The sequence below is a fragment of the Camelus dromedarius genome, chromosome 4, assembly GCF_036321535.1.
Source record: "Camelus dromedarius isolate mCamDro1 chromosome 4, mCamDro1.pat, whole genome shotgun sequence".
NCBI lineage: Eukaryota > Metazoa > Chordata > Mammalia > Artiodactyla > Camelidae > Camelus > Camelus dromedarius.
Window position 1 is genome coordinate 41476776 of NC_087439.1, and position 17685 is coordinate 41494460.

Consider the following 17685-nt stretch of genomic DNA (forward strand, 5'->3'; position numbering starts at 1 on the left):
AAAGCTTGTGTTCATCTGATAAATGAACTTAATGCTCACCATAGAGATTTGTGAAATATTTTATTACAGTATGACAACTTATTTTGAGGAAGTAATCTTCTAAATATCTTACCTGGTTTCCAAGATGGTATACATGGACAATAATGAAAATTTACCAAATGAAAATGATGAAGCTAGAATATATGTTATATATATGTGTGTGTGTGTGTGTGTGTGAGTATGTGTGTGTGTATATATATATATATACTCTCTGTGCTCATGCTCATATATATATATACTCTCCGAATACTGAGGCACTGCAAATATGACCACTATGTGACTAGAGTGCACACTTGTTTGCTTGTTTGTTTTTGTTAACCAGCATCAATCCCCTCTTATTCCAGTAATAGCACCACAACTCTGCATTTGAGGAATGTTTCTGTACCACCACCACAACCCTGACCGTTCATAGGTCTCAGTAAGATTTCTTCCTAGTTTCAGGATGAGGCATTTGGCTTAGGAGAAATCAATCAAACCACAAAGCATGGTATCACCCTGGACAGAGTAGTTACTTCAGGGATGGGCATGTGACCCAGCTGGAACCAGTGAGATGCAATGAGAGTTTTTCTGTGTCTTTGTTCCTATTAGATTTGTCTGGGAGGTTGGGAGGCCAGAGATGCTATAGCATCTTACTACAATAAAGAAAGAAAACCTATCACCATGGAAGTCAGAGCTATAGGATACAGTATAACTAGGTGCTGGTAACATTAGTTGGGCTTCTGAATCATTCCATGCCTAAAGCTAGCCTTAGACAATAAACCTTGACAATAAACTCCCATGTTCCTTTTCTTTCTTTCTTTCTTTCTTTCTTTCTTTCTTTCTTTCTTTCTTTCTTTCTTTCTTTCTTTCTTTCTTTCTTTCTTTCTTTCTTTCTTTCTTTCTTTTTCTTTCTTTCTCAAGCCATTTTGGGTCATTCTTTTGCTTTTATAACAAAAAGACTTACTAGAATGACAAAAAAATCTTTTTGGCTGTATCTTCTTCTTGCTCATTTCAAATAAATACATTTTCTAATGAAAATGGTAAAGCTAGAAAATATGCAAAAATTTGTATTGATTTAATAATTATGACTATTTCTGATTATAATTGGTGCCACTGCTTGATTTTTATTTAGTTCTTATTTTAGGCTTTAGTTGCACAAACAGGTGTTTTTATTTTTGTGTTTTTTGTTTATGACTGAGTAAAGCTCACAGATTTTTGGTGTCTGAGTTTGAATCCTGCCTATATGATCTTAGCTTTTCCTAACCTCAGAGTACTTCCTTTCTTTGGTTTTCAAATAAGGATCACAAAAGTGTTTATCTGATAGGGTTGCAGGAGAATGAAATGATACAGTGCATGCAGACTCAGCCTAGTCAGTGACTGGCACATAGTACACCCTCAGATCTTAACTATGTTATTAATCTAAGGACTGGCATTTAGTATCCCACTGGCTTTCAGGTTTTTTTTTTTCCTGGTCACTTTTCAGTCATTTGAATTAGAGATAATATAAGATTGATGTACCATCAGTTTAATTTTATTTCTAGGGAAAGTTAACTTGGATAGCACAAAAGCTATCTCTTTGTTGAACTAGCAAAGCCCTTTAATGGATTTCAGATACTCTGGGGTAGGTCTAATGTTAAACTCCATGTGTGTAAGACTTTCATTAATGTAATTGATGTTTTATGAATTTTTATTTTTAATGCTTCATTATTTACTTTCTTTTTACTTTTAATTTGAATTGTTTGTATCGACTCAATGACTTCTGGGTTAGCAAATTAAAAGCATGAACAGAAGAATTATCGGTTAACAAAATTAATAATTGAAATCAGCAAAGTCTTAACGTTCTATTCTAAAAGGCTGTAGATCAGAGCTCCATTGCTGAGAGCTTTGGGCTGCTTCAAAAATGCCTGTGTGTGTACACTGAGAGGTTTCTCTTCACAGTTCCTCCGCCCTCTAGTGGTAGTTATAGTAATGCCATTTTGTAGTCCCCGCACAGGAAATGCCTGTTCTTACTTCAGCTACCAGAATCCTTTTACAGGAAGTTAGGTGTGGTCTTTGAAGGAGAATTAAAAAAAAAAAAAAAAAAAAAGATAAAAAGAAAAAAAGCATGATGGAATTTTAGCTGCAGTCTTCTTGGTGCCAGCTTATCAATCCTAAACTCTTGGTGTAAAAGATTCTGCAGGGGTAATGTTTTAATATTCTTATTATGCTTATTCTCTGTGATGCTTCTCTACCTTTACAGTAAAAATCCTTGGGGGAATCTGCAGAGGACCACTTTCATTTTGAAGCTGCTGGCTGCATGTTTTAGCATGTCTCTTCTGTTAGAGCATCCAGGCATGGCAGGTCCCTTCCTGAAGTGTACAGGGACCTTCTTCATGCATATGCCTGTCGCTAGGCTTAAGGGTCTCTGGGGATGGGTGAGGAAAATGAGGGATGTTTTGGTGGTACTGTGATACTGAGAGGGCAGTCTGCTAGCTGGTGGCTGAAAGGTCCTGGTCTACTTCAAAAAGAAAAATGGAAATGGTACAGTAACTTATGTTATTTTAAATTTCCGTGTTTGATTTGGCATATGCTGCAGAAATGCTCTGGATATGAATGAATTTTACTCTTAGAAAATGCACTTCCTATAATTAAATGGTAATTCTCATTCCTGTAGGGTAGGGGTTAAAATGGATTGTTATTTTAAAAAGAAGGAAAAATAAATAAGTGATTGTACACAGATGGCATTCAGGAGTCAAGATTTTAGTTGTATTATTTCAAAAAACATAGAGACTCCTGCCACTGGTTCAGAGATAACATTTGGAATAACTGGTGTGCTCTGTTGAGTTATATATGTTAGTCCAGTAAAATATGATTAGAATACAGTAAGACTCCATTTATGTTATCACAAAGACCAACATAATTGGAGTTCACTTAAAAGATAAACTATCTTAAACTTAGATAATTTTTTCCAAGTCCAAATCTACTTGGTGATTTTTTAAGAAATGGGCACTATTTGAGAAAATGAGCTATCTCTACAGTATTTCCTAAGGTACTGAAAATTTGTTAATTTAAGAAGCAATTACACTAGCTAGCAGCAGGTTACTAAACCAGGGGGTCCAAGCTCCAGACCTCTGACGTGGGTGACTTCCTGCCTGGTTTGGCAGGAGCTGGATCCCTTCCTGTGCAGCTTCCAAGCAGTTCCAAACGCAATCGGGCATCCCCTGCTCCTTCCCGCTCCCTTGCTTTCAGGCAGTATCTACCTATCTTTCCACAGCCTGGCATTTTAGGATTTCCAGAGCTCTTTACCAGGTGCGTTGATTCTGAATAAGCTCTTAAAGGTGGAAAAGTAGGCCAAAGGGAACATGGAAAAAAATGGAGAGGTACATGCAAGAGCCTCACACAGCCCAGATTCTACAATTTTGGGTGATTATTCATCTCTTGTTATGGATCTCTGATATATTTTCAGAGAGGATGCTGAAAAAGATGGCTGCCAAAATATTCACACAAGTGAAAGAGCAAGCACAAACCAGTATCCTCCATTTCTGAGCTTTGAATTGGATATTTTCACTTAAAACATTTTGGGAGTGGGAGATTAGATTACCTCATAGACACCTACTGAATGTGAAAGACAGATCTCCATGCAAGCAGATGAATGCATGCATGAGAATCCCCTGAACGCCAAGTGCAGCTTCCTTAGTAAAATATTGCAGATAGCTTGGTTTATATATTTTATCTCAATACCATGTAATTGCCACAGTCACCTTTTATCCTAATGACCACTGCTTTTTTTTCTCTGTTTCTCTCTTGTTTCCAAAGCACTTTCTTATGCAAGGAGCTAAACAGTGATTAAAGGAGCAGGATGAAAAGATGGCACAGTCAGTGCTGGTACCGCCAGGACCTGACAGCTTCCGCTTCTTTACCCGGGAATCCCTTGCTGCTATTGAACAACGCATTGCAGAAGAGAAAGCTAAGAGACCCAAACAGGAGCGCAAAGATGAGGATGATGAGAATGGCCCAAAGCCAAATAGTGACTTGGAAGCAGGAAAATCCCTTCCATTTATTTATGGAGACATCCCTCCAGAGATGGTGTCAGAACCGTTGGAGGACCTGGACCCGTACTATATCAATAAGAAAGTGAGTACTTAGTCAAGTTGCCTTTACTTCCCCTACTTCTTAATTAGTCCCTGGCTAGTCCCGGGGATGTCTGGTGAAGAATATTGTGCCTCCTTCTCTCTGTCTGAAGTATCACTAGGGCACTGGATGGGCTTAACCATGTAATGGCCTTGTTATCCTAGAAATCTTTTGGAAGCACCCATTTGAACCCATGTCTGGGACAGGCAGAGAACTGAAAGGCATTCTGCAGTTGGGGAAATGAGAAAGGGCAAAAGTCTATTCCCCTTACAGTGTGGGGAAGCAAAAAGTGAAGATGAAGAGACTGTTTTTTACGCATTAAAAAAATTATTTCCACGAGTAGTGTCCAAATTCCTCTTTACAATCTCCAGCTCTACCTAAGGTACTTTTATCTTCAGTAGGTTTATTCCTTCATACCATAAACTCTACCCATTCCATGGCTCTTCTCCGAAAGAAATAAAAGCGGATGAGTTTTAAGTGCCTAAAAAAGAATTTGGTCAAACAACACGTCTGGAAAACCCTGAAGTTCTTGTGAGAAGATTTTTATCTAACTGAAGTAGTCAGAGTCTCATTTTTGAGGTCTTTGTGAATTATAAATACAGCTTTAAAATACTGATATTAAAGCTTGATAAAGATGCTAAGAATTCCTATGGCACTGACTACAAATTTTCTTTATTTTCTTGTTTAAATACTCATGTCACTTACTAAATTTAGGAGAGTTTATAGCGCTCAGAAAGAAAGCACATAGCATCATGTCATACATTGGCAATTAGTATATTATTATATTATTTTATATTATTTTATAAGGCATTATTTCTAAAAAATGGTCTCACTTTTCTCTTAAAATGTTCTTAATTCTTAATTTTAATAATAATTCTGTTTAATGTGTTTGTTTTCTTTTTCAGACATTTATAGTATTGAATAAAGGGAAAGCAATCTCTCGATTCAGTGCCACCCCTGCCCTATACATTTTAACTCCCTTCAATCCTATTAGAAAATTAGCTATTAAGATTTTGGTACATTCATATCCTTTTTTCAAATAGTCACTAATATGATTTTGCTCTTTGGCTGACTTACTGAGTTGGGAATTTTTCAAAAATACATGTAGTTGGCAATGTTATGAGCTTTTTTCCTCCTCTTACTCAATAGTTAGCATATTGCAAAATGGAATCATAGGTAAGTGAACCACTTATCCCCATCTTCTGAGTATTTCTTCTCTATCTGACTCATTACTCCTTTCTTTCTTCTTTCCTCCTCTGCTTCCTTCTGAATTGCCTGCTACATCCAAGATTTCTCCATTAATTTTGATAGTATCACCAGGCTCTCCTTTTAGAAGTCTTCAAATTTTACAATGTTATATAATGGGTAAACTCCATGAGCTAATTTTCTTTACTACTTTTATATTTGGAAAATATATGCATAATTTGAATTACACAATTTTATATCTTTTTGGTCTGAAGTTTACTCCTTTCTGCTTTTCATCTGAGTGTTTGAAAGCTTTGAGTTAGCAAATGTTACAGTTATGACTGTATACACATTAGCCTTTCAAATATTTCTTCAAATTCTTTTCCCAGCAGCACTCCCATTAATTTTCTATTTTCTTTTTCTTTCTTTTTTTGTCAGTTGTTCCTATCTTTTATTCAAGTCACAGGTCCTGCTACAATTATCTCTTTCCAAAGGCTTAATGTCTGTTTTTCCATATACATCCTCATTTCATGCTTCATTATCCTTATGAAGTATCTACTTCCTTGAAATGGGACTGATGACACCTTGGTGGGATGTGGTAATTTGATTTACTTCTGGAAGTTAAATAGAGTAGTTGTGAATGAGAAGTTTTATTCCAGTCCATGGACAGTGGTTTGACTGACAGCCAGCCCTGGAAAAACCAAGGAAGCAAAGGTTTGGAAGACTGGGGTTGTGCCAGGCAGGGGCATTTCTAAGAAGAGCACAGAAGCCTTGGGATAAGGGACTGATATGAATCAGAAACCAAAGGTAAGGAAGGGGAAACTGAAATTTAAGCAAAGTCTCAGATAGGACAACTATAAATTTTGTTTTCCTAATTGGAAAGAGTCATTGCCTGCAATTTACAACATGGTCAGCCCAGGGCCTGGCTTTAAGGCTTACAATATAAAAGCTTGCTCCCCCTAGCTAGCCCAGAAAATATTTGAATTGAATATGGTAGGGAATTAGATAAGATAAGGAATTCAAGAGATAGAATAAGCTTGGTACAGGGAACTCATCACAGTTCTGGGTGGAGGGGCTGTAAGGCATATCCCCAGACTTGCCTGGCAATGTGGCAAGTGATGTGTTTAGAAGCATGGCATTCTGGAATTTAGTTTCCTTTTAATCTTTAGGTCATTCTACTCTCGTCCCTCCTCAGTTTTGCATAAACATCAACGTATTTTAATTTCATTTTATGTTTTAAGATTTAATAATTTCTTGTGAATTATTTTAAGCAATAATGATTCCTTACTTCTGTTTTTCAAGTAAGAAAACCCGAAAAAAATGTCTTAGAGTTAGCTTTAGGAATGAATAATAAAACAGATTTAGATTTGGGTGTCCTGAACTATAAATTATGGTCCATTAGTCTGTTTGTGTATTTAAATCTGTGCACTGAATAAATCTTTCCCTTAATTATTCATTATATTTAAAAATAATTGTACATCCCTATGTAAACACAATTTATATATGAAATTATGTGGAAAATTCAGAGTTAGCCCAATGCTTTGTTTGTAGTCAATACTGGGTGAGTATATATTGAATAAAAAGTGACGAATGAGACAGAGGTTGGAGAATCAGATACAAAACAAAATGGAAAGTTTGAATAGGTCAGAAAAATCTATTTTGTTTGGGATCTGAATGATAAGATAAAATTAAGAAAGCCTAATATTAAAGAAAAAGGCAGGTTTTTGTTTTGTTTTAAAACTTTTGTAGGGAGATAATATATATTTTTTGAAAATCTCATGAAAGCTATCATCTCTACTACAAAAAATTCTAAAGGTTAGGGAACCCTTGAACCCTAACTTACAACCCTCTGGGAAGAGACTCACAGTAGTAGAGGACAAGGGAAGTTTTAGAAGTTCTGATCCGAGACTCTGAGGACTGAGTTTATGGTGGGAGCTCCCTAGGAATCAAGATATAATTTGAATTTGAGGGTTTGTGCTTGCTTCCCAGAAAGAAAAAAAAACTTCCAGTGGTCAAAAGTTGTTAAGAGGTCTGCAGTGCAAGTTGAGATGGGAAGGCAGCCAGGTTTGCCAAACTGAACAATTGGCTCTCCTAGAAGCTTACAAAGGGCTTACAGCTACATATTTCTTCCAATGTAGAATAGATTTTTTAAAATCTCTGACTGCCTGAATTAAATTATATTTCAGGTATCACACCTTGTAGTAGAAATATGAAAAAAGGCAGGTGGACTAATAGTCTAAGATAGACAGTTCTTCAGTCTATTGGTGATAATGCACATTTGACTGGAGATCCTAGTAAACTTCAATGTAAATAATACAGCTTGTAGAGGATTTCCCCAGTGATTTGGTCTTATTTCTCATAATGCAAATCGTAGGCTCAAGTCACTGTTTTCTGACTTCAAGCCCAGTGCCTTTTGCTATAAGTTTAAAATGCTTGGAGTTAGTAAAGGTGGGCTTCGGACACAGTTAAGGGGTCATTGTGTATTTATTATCATTAGTTTATAATCATGAAAATGGCCATTCACAATAAAGAAATTTGTATTTTAACTCTAGACTGGTATCTCTATTTGCAACTAAAATCCTGACTTGTTTCTTAAAAAGCTATTATATTCATTAGGAGCTGTTGCATATCAAATTAGCTTTGTTCCTTGATTTTGGCAGAAAAATCTTATGCTTACTATATTTTCGCCAGGGTATATTTTGAAAACTGAAAATGTTTTTGATGTGCCTACTATCTTGTTTTGATAGTTAAATAAAATATGGTTATATTTTCTGATGGTAAACAAGTCAAAAATAGTCCATATTCCTAAAATTCCCTATTAGAATTTTAAATGTGTTGCATGTCAGCTTTTATTATTTTAGCTTAATATACACTCTCCTGTATTTTGCATTTGTTATTCATTCACTTGTTCATTTGCAGATGTTTATTGAGTACCTACTGTGTGGCAGACATTCTTCTAGACACTGGGATACAACGTTGTGCCAAACATAGTCCCTACTCTCATGTAGTTACATCCATGTGTATGTGTGTGTTTGAGAGGAGAAAATAATAAAAATAAATCAGCTAGTGTCAGCTAGTGATAAGGGCTATTAAGAAAAATAGAACAGTGTAAAAAAAGAAGTGTGGCAATGTACTGTTTTAGATCATATAATCGGGGAAGTCCTCTCTGAAAAGAAAGCATTTGAGTAGAGTTCCAAAGGAAGTGAGGGAGTGAGACATAGAAGGGAAAAAAGGGGAGTAGCAACTGTGAAGGCAAAGTATGAAGTGGAAGTATGTTCAAGAATCAGCATGGAACCCAGAGGAGAAGTGGAAAAGGCAGGGAGTAGGAGGGGATGAGGTCAGTGAGAGCAGAGGTCAGGACTGAAGTTGTAGGCCATGGTGAGGACACCAAGTTTACACTGAATGAGATGGGGAGAGATGACTGAAGGGTTTTCAGCACAAGAATGTCATCACCTGGCTCAAATCTATAAAAGATCACTGTGGCTGCTGGGTAGAGAATAGACTGACTGGGGGCAAACGGTGGAAGCAAGAAGATAGATTGGGGACTTACTGCCATTATTAAGGCAGGGGATGCTGATGGCTTGGACTATGGTGGAAACAATAAGGGTACAAATATCATCAAATTTAGATGTGTTTTTCAGAACTGCTGACAGGATGAGCTGAGCAATTAGATGTGGGGTGTGAGGGAATGAACAGAGCTAAGGATGACTCCAAGAGTTTAGTCTGGTCAAGAAAGAAAAATGCAGTTGCTTGAGCTTGGGACAACTTCAGGTGCAGCGATATACTGGGTAAAATCAAGAGCTTGGATTTGGGGGAGAGTATAGCTCAGTGGTAGAGTGGGTGCTCAGCATACACGAGGTCCTGGGTTCAGTCCCCAGCACCTCCATTAAAAAGTAAATACATAAATAAGCCTAATTACCTCTCCTCCTAAATAAATAAATAAATAAATAAAAACTACCACTTTAAAAAATAAAAAGAAGAGTTTAAACCTGAGCATACTTTTTTGAAGTGACTATTAGTCAGTGGGGGAATTGAAGAGTTAAATGTAATGCAAGTTTGGAGTTCAGGAAAGAGTTGGGCTAGAGGTATAACTTTGAGAGATGTTAGTGTACAGATTGTATTTAAAGCGATGGCAAAGATCTGAAACACTCCAAATCACACAATAATGCAGAACTGCCTATCATTCACACAGAATAGGAAAATAAAAAAAACAGCTTTTGGTGTCAGGAAACCTGATTTCAAACACCACCTCTGAGATCTACTTTCTGGCTCTATGACCTTGGGCCAAGTTACTCCAACTTTTTGAATCTCAGTTTCTCCATCTATAAAATTGCAATCATAATTTACAAATCAGTAATAATAAATATATGTAACTACCTGACACCATAACTAGCACTTAGTAGGAACTTAATAAATGGTAGCTAAGACAGCTATTGTTGGCAGTAGTAGTTACAATTCTAGCAGCAGCTGCTGCTGCGAGATTAGCAAAGGAAAACTCTCATATTGTTTAAGGAATTCCACAAAGAAGTCTTACAAATCACTACTTTCTTGAGGCTTGATTTTGCAAACAGAATGCTTATACAGCACTAGAGTTAGGAGCTGTTAAATGACAGAAGCATAATGTGGTCAGTCCCAACCTTCTCAATTTGCGATGAGTTCTTTGAAGTCCAGACATGCTTAGTCTTTCTCTAAGGCTACATTTTATTTAAGTGGCAGAGCTAAAACTTCAGACTAGGTTTTTGATTCTCAGCTCAATATGCTTTGCAATTTCCACCTAACAGAAGAAAACTGATTTCTAAACCCTCAGATATAAATAATGTACTAGGGCATTACCAATATCTGTCTGTGCATTTCAAAGGTTATTTTCAGTGGCTCCAATTTACTAATTCATTAAATAAGAAGTGAGCTTATCCCAAAATTATATGATATATGTAGAAATCAAAAACATCATGGTTTTCCATGCAAGAATTACATAGATCTGTGGGAAAGGAGGGTAAACAACTTATGATTTCTATTTCTCCTGCTTCCAATGCTCAAAAGTTATCACATATTATCACATAGTTAGGAGTTTGTTAATAACAAAATTAAACAACTCAAGAGTTAACTCTATATATATATATATATGTATGTATGTATATGACATTTAGTCAATATTTCTGCTGTCTCACACATATGCACCAATGTGTAAAAAGAGGCCTATCTACTTTGCTTTGAATTCTCTGTTTTTATGTTAGAAAACATCTTACATAAAACTATATTCTACCTCTAGTTCATATACATATTTAGTTAAAATTTTCTCTGCAACTTCTCTGAATATTATATATTATTGCAAAGTCCTTGAACAGAACAAACAATGGTTTTCCCTTTCTTAAGAATAATAAAGAAATGCCCTACATTTTTATAATTAATAAATGATTAATAGTAATAAAAATAACTGTATCCTCTAAGGAAAGTATTAATAGTATTATCTTCATTTACATAAGAAAACTGAGCCTTAAAGAATTAACTTGCTGAAGCCTAAGGTGCTATTGTGCAAAGCTTTTTACTGAAAATAACTTTTAATCTGAGTACTAGAGAAAAAGTATGAGTTGGCTAAAGTGAAGTAGAGAGCATTTCCTGGAAAAAGAATAGATATTTGTGAGGACCTTGACTTGAGTAAGAACATGTTTCATTTCATGACCTAAAACAATTATAATAATACTGGATTGGGAGAGTGGAATGAAGAGTAAAGAAGATGAAATTGGAGAAGTAGACAGGAGTTAGATCTCCTAAACTCTTCACTCTTTGTTAAGATATTTGATCATCATCCTAAGAGTAGAGGAAAGTTATTGAAATGGTCCAAATTACATTTACAAAGATCATTTTGGTACAGTGTGAAAAAAATTGAAAGGAACCAGACATGGATTTAGAGAGGCCAGTTTGAATGAAATTGCTGTAATCTAGGTTAGATTTGATGGACACTTGGACTATGTAGTGATATGAGGATTGGAAAAGAAAGTGCACTGAGTCTAGGGATAGCAGGTAGAATTGACAGTATTTGGTGTTGAGTTGATTGTGGAGGTTTAGGGAAGAGAAAAATGTGAGATTGCTCCTAGGTTCCTGGCTGGATCATGAGACATTTTCTGTGATACAGAGATGTTCAAAGGAGCAGTATTTAAGGGGAGCAGAGAGATAAAATGAAAATATTTTTAGTTTAGTTTTAGAATACAAAAAAATTTGAGGTGTTGATGAGATACGTATACATAAGTGCAGATATAATATGGACAATTGGGTGTGTGGAGTTCAGAAGAGAGGTCTAGCCTGGAAAGAAATACTTGAGATCAGTGGATATGTAAATGGTACTTGGAGCTGTTTGTTGATGAGCTCTACTAGGATAAATATAGCAGAAGAGGGGGAAATGGCTTGGATATCCTATGCCCTTCTTTTAAAAAAGGGAAATATTTCAAAGGATACCAAAAAAGTGTTGCCCTGAGGCATGAAAAATCAAAGGATTGGGACCTCAAGAAAACAAAAGTAAGAGAGTGTAATGAAAGGGAGAAGAATAATTGCTTGTCAAATGCTGCTGAGAGAGCAAACCAAATAAGAACTCAAAATTATCCTTCTGTTTTCAGTGAACATGAAGTTGTTTGTCATATTCTAGAAAGAAAACTGGTTGGCTGAGAATGTGAGAGAAAAATGAGGGAAATTAAAGAAAAACATATCTTTCAAGAAGTTTGACTGTGAAATGGAAAAGAAAAGTGGGGCTGTGAGTAGTTACAAGATTGTGGATTACAGGAAAGTATTCTCTTTTATTTCCTCCAATATAAGAGAGGCTTAAGCAAGTTTGTGTTGATAGGGAAACGTGGATTAACTGGGAGTTACTAAAGATAAGAGAAGGAAGAGAGAAGAGATTTCTGAAGTGTTCTGGACCAGTGGGAGGTGTCCAGAGTATGGGTAGAGGGATTGAAAACTACCCTCGTTGAAACAGGAAGGAAAGGATCCCAGCACAGAAAGGTTTGTCAGTTTGGGAGTGGGAAGTAAAGATGTGGCAGTCTGATGCTATCTCTTCTCTCAGTGAAGTAGGAAATAAGGTCATCAGTTTGAAATGGGGAAGGAAGGAGGAGATGAGATGAGAGTTGGAAATATTTGAAATTATCTTTGCAGAGTAGGAAGTACAGTGAAGTGGAGAAATTTAAGACTGTGCATGTTTGAGGCTGGGAACCTTGTATTTTGAATGGTGCCACTCTGCCATGGGGAGTTACAGGGCCTAGCAGGCTAACAGACACAGACACAAAGGGTCTTCTAGCTTTATATACTAATAGAAAGTCATCTTTAATTTTATCTTATTTTGTGTTTGTTTCTAGCAATAAAGGAAAAACATGTGTTTCTTCTTTGAAATGGTGTTTTTCTGTGTTCTCTAGGTTGTAGTGCCCTCACGTGGCTGATCCACATCATTCACTTACGACTTTTCATGTGGATGCATTTGAACAAGCTGAGAATTAAGCATATGCCTTAAATCACTGCTAGTCAAAATGAAAAATCAATGATTGCTTTGACTAAAGTCAGCTGTAGGTGCAAATAAATTTCCTCTATAGATTAACACAACATTGGCTATTCACTGTTGTATTTTACTGCACTTAAAATCATGCTGATATTTTGCTATGTGTAAGTAATGTGAAGATTTATAATAAAAATAAAGAGCAAGATGGGATATTAATAGCATTTATTCACTGTAATTTTTATTGTTTCTAAATCCAGACTGAGTAAGGCTCTTGTTTTACATAACTACAACAAATCCTTTTTGTGATTTTTATTAAACATGAAAGAAAATTATTTCAACTATCTGACTATTGAATGTTTTCTTAAAGAGTTTTTGTTGCTGTTTTTCAACATAAAAGAGAGTGAAGGGCATTGACTATGTCTGCAAAGGCAAAGTGGTGTAAAGTGAAACAAACCACATGTTGGTTTTAAGTAGTGTCCTCTCTGATTCAGGAAATTAGGAAAGCAATTTATTGAGTATCTACCATGTACAAGGCACATTAAATTGTAGTAGCTGTAACATATTTTAACTAATTTGATCCTGAAAGAAATCCTGTGAAATGGTATTTTCTCACTTTTATAACAAAGTGAACCAAAGCTTAGGGAAATTAATAAGTAATTGGGCCACAGTTACAATCCCAAGAAATGCCAGTACTAACACCAGCCATCTTATCTTTCTATTCAGAATTTAATGAGCAATTACTGTATATTATATATTCCACTTAGAATCTTACTGAAGATGTTCCACCTAAGAAACCCTTAGGATGGAGTTACAACGCATTCAGTTACACTCAGCTCTTCGAATCCAGGGGTTTTATATCCACAGGTTCTGCACCCGCAGATTCAGTCAGCAGTAGACGTTGTACAATGTTCAGGATCCGTGGTTGGTTGAATCGAGGATGTAAAACCTACAGCTATAGAGGGCCCTGTGGGCCCTGAGCATCCACAAATTTTGGTATCCGCTGGGTCCTGGAACCAGTCTCCCACGGATACTGAGAGACGGTTGAATTCTCTTGTTCAATTTTTGTCAGTTGTTTCATACATGCTGAGCTTACACGTTAGTCGCCGTTCAAAAAAAAAAAAAAAACCTTAAATCAATAAATTACTTACCAGTGAACCAATTTCTTTGCATTTAATGTTTTTCATGACTGAAAACACATAAATAGCATCACAATAGTTGATGGTTTGGCCTGACATGGCTTGGATATGAATTTGTTAAAATTACAGAAATGGAAAAAGCAAACTCAATAATAAAATAATAGGAGCATAAAACTGCTAACTTCATGGTGGTGAAAGATATGATGGTGTATGAAAGTGAAATTTTCCAGTGAACTTTGTTTTCCTTGACGATATTCTTCTACTTTATTCAATGTGCTCATTATGTGCACTATTCTTACCAACTGTGTGTTTATGACCATGAGTAACCCTCCAGACTGGACAAAGAATGTGGAGTAAGTAGAAGATTTTAAAAAAGTCATTCAATATTGTTGTCCATTTATCTTTCATATTGTGCGTCTAACATCTTGAAACCTCATCAGGGTTTCTTTAGCAAATCATACTAGCTACTTCATACCATTTAGACAATGATTCAAGTTCATTTTAACCACTAATTTTCTGTAGGACAAAGCTTGCACTGGCTCATTCAGTTGCTCAAAGTACTGCACTGATTTGACTGCAGTACTTGTGGTCCTTTATCTTCCTTTTGAGTCTTATACTCTTTTGAAGATCATCAGTGATTGCTAATGCATGATGATAAAAATTATACCTAGTTTTCATGTTCTTTTCCTCATGACTATCACCTTTCTATGTTTAATTAGTAATGTATATCATGGCTCTTAAAGATGCATGTTTTATTAAATAAAAATCCTTCATTTATTTTTGTATTAATAACTATTTGCTTAAATCAGACCAAAAGCCAGTGTATTTCAGATAGTATCTTCATATAAAACCATATTATTTGGGTCTTCAAATTAATTAATGTAGCAAGTACAATACTCATTTAGTTACAGTCAATGAGAATGTCTCTCAGAATGTAATGTTTCTTTTTTCCTTAAACTCTACCTAAGCTCCACATCATAGAGAGACTGATACAGAACAATATGGAAGCCTTTAATTTGTATTTGTTGTTTAAGTCTCCTTTAAGATATGTACATGTAAATTACCTACTAGATCTTTAATGTGGGCTTGGCTATTTTCTCTCAGGTACACCTTTACAGGAATTTATACTTTTGAATCACTTATAAAAATACTTGCAAGGGGATTTTGTTTAGAAGATTTCACATTTCTACGAGATCCATGGAATTGGTTGGATTTCACTGTCATTACTTTTGCGTAAGTATCTTAATACATTTTCTATCTGGGAAGAGTAAATCATTGGCGGGTGCCAACACTGTATTTCTCCTTGGTGGCTTCCCTTAACAGATCAAGAATTTTTCTTAGTTATCATGTGAATTTAGGATATTTTTCTTCCAATCAAATTATGCACTTTGGAGAAATTAAGGACTTTCATAGTAAATTATATGGCTTTGATTTCTGTTAGAACTGTAAAGCAATAAAATAAGTTTCCCAAGTAATAGAGATTATGATTGATGATAATGCCATTTTTCTCTTAATTGGGAAATCTGATGGCAACACTCTTTGAAGTTGAAAAGGTCTTGATAAAAGACCGACTTAGATTTCCCTAAATTCTGAATAACTCTGATTTAATTCTACAGGTATGTAACAGAATTTGTAAACCTAGGCAATGTTTCAGCTCTTCGAACTTTCAGAGTCTTGAGAGCTTTGAAAACTATTTCTGTAATTCCAGGTAAGAAGAAACTGGTATAAGGTGGTAGGCCCCTTATATCTCCAACTGTTTCTTGTGTTCTGTTATTGTGTTTGTGTGTGAACTCCCTATTACAGATATGTGACAGAGTTTGTGGACCTGGGCAATGTCTCAGCGTTGAGAACATTCAGAGTTCTCCGAGCATTGAAAACAATTTCAGTCATTCCAGGTGAGAGCTAGGTTAAACACCGAGGCTGAGTTTAGCAGCATTGGTGCTACAATCACAGCTTTTGTGTGTACGCCTTGTTGCTTGTCACCTATTGCAAAAAAATTTGTAAAAAAGAAAGAATCAGTACATCATATTTTGGATGGATTTGATTCTTTGTTTTTACTAGTTGCTTTCTTTAAAATTAATTGTTCTAAATCAGCCTTTGAGTTTAACAAGTTTTTGCATGAGGCATTTGCAGTAACAGGCTACATGGTTTGCGTCCTGTAACATCAAGCTTTCTGCATAGAAGCTACACTATAAGGCATTCAAACTGAAGCAAATTTGACCAGTTAGGTGTAAAACTGGTAATTTTCTTAACTGCAGGTAAATGAAAAAGCAAGGGATAGCATGAGTGCTGCATGGGGCTCAGTTTTCAGATGTCTTCCTTTTTTAACCCATACTCAAGCTTGCAGAATTCACAAAAATATAACCTCATAATTCAGTTACTTCAAGATTTCTTACTATTTTATTCATATAGATTTTTCTAAAATCAATAAGAGGTTAGGGAGTAAGACATCTGCAAATAAAAGCAAAATATTTACACAAGGTTAATGTTTAAGCATGAATAACAAAACCATTTCTTTTGCTCTAAGGAATATTTGGAAATACACGTTTGGTTTATTTCCATTCACAGTTTTCTAATGAACATACAAATTCTGCTTTCATTCATTTTCACCAGCTAGCAGGCTTTTCATAAAAATGTTATCCAATCACAAACATTAAACTAATATTGTTGGCATTCTGCATGACATCTTTATTTTTCAGGACAAGCTCATGATGTTTTTGTCTGTAAAGTAGCTTTTGCATAATATATTTATATTCCTCCCTTTGATTTTATTTATAGGTCTGAAGACCATTGTGGGGGCCCTAATTCAATCGGTGAAGAAGCTCTCAGACGTAATGATCCTGACTGTGTTCTGTCTGAGCGTGTTTGCCCTAATAGGATTACAGCTGTTTATGGGCAACCTGAGAAATAAATGTTTGCAGTGGCCCCCAGATAATTCTTCCTTGGAAATAAACATCACCTCCTTTTTTAATAACTCATTGGATGGGAATGGTACCACTTTCAATAGGACAGTGAGCATGTTTAACTGGGATGACTATATTGAAGATAAAAGTAAGATATACTCTTTCAACCATTAAGTTGTTTAGTCCTTTAAATATTAAAAAATATATATAATGAAAATTGTCTCAATTTTGGTATGAACAAGATTACTTAGACCAATTTAAGATAACTTAATACATGTGATACAGAAATCAAATGATATCTTACTCACTTTTCCTTATCTGTCAGTCAACATAATAAAAGTTACCATTTGGAAATGTTTTATTTTCCAAAACCAGTGTTGAAAGCAATACAATATAATGCTACATAAACAAAAATATTTATTTGGTAAGCATTAATCAGTTTTCAGTCATCTTAATAAATAAATCAGTAGTTTGAACTATTCAGTGCATTTTGCCGAAATGGATTGTTAAGAAGACTCAGGAAGAATAATCTGGCCCTATGTGCTTGACTCAGTATATGTACTGAGTGCATATGATATATTTGGAAATAGAAAAACCATTCACCAGGATGAAATCTGAATTGGTGTACTCATCAGAAAGTTAAGCAACCTCAATCCAGCAAGCCACTTATTGATAAGAGAAAGTGTAAACTCAAAACCTAACCCTGTAATATTCTTACTCTAGTTTATCTCTGTGGTAGCAGTAATTGTGTGAGAGTTGTTTATCAGTATAGTTTGATTTTTATTGTAGGGATAGACATCAGAATATACTTACGTTGTACTTTACTATAATTTCTTATCATTGAAGCCAGCCC

At 35.4% G+C, this 17685-nt stretch overlaps 1 protein-coding gene across 3 annotated transcripts in view; it reads left to right on the forward strand.

Moving 5' to 3' along the window:
* The first annotated feature begins 2115 nt into the window (after window positions 1-2115).
* Window positions 2116-17685, forward strand: part of LOC105091047 (sodium channel protein type 2 subunit alpha) — an 80684-nt gene continuing 65114 nt past the window's right edge. Inside the window, exons 1-7 of one of the 3 annotated variants that reach the window (XM_064484871.1) lie at window positions 2116-2199; window positions 3814-4131; window positions 5034-5152; window positions 14193-14282; window positions 15034-15162; window positions 15546-15637; window positions 16708-16980. In XM_064484871.1, coding sequence (XP_064340941.1) covers window positions 3865-4131; window positions 5034-5152; window positions 14193-14282; window positions 15034-15162; window positions 15546-15637; window positions 16708-16980 — 970 coding nt within the window. In that variant the 5' untranslated portion in view covers window positions 2116-2199; window positions 3814-3864. Of the gene's footprint in view, window positions 2200-3813; window positions 4132-5033; window positions 5153-13777; window positions 14283-15033; window positions 15163-15545; window positions 15638-15732; window positions 15825-16707; window positions 16981-17685 lie in introns of those variants that run through there. The other 2 variants (XM_064484869.1, XM_031451571.2) reach the window with 2 other exon arrangements.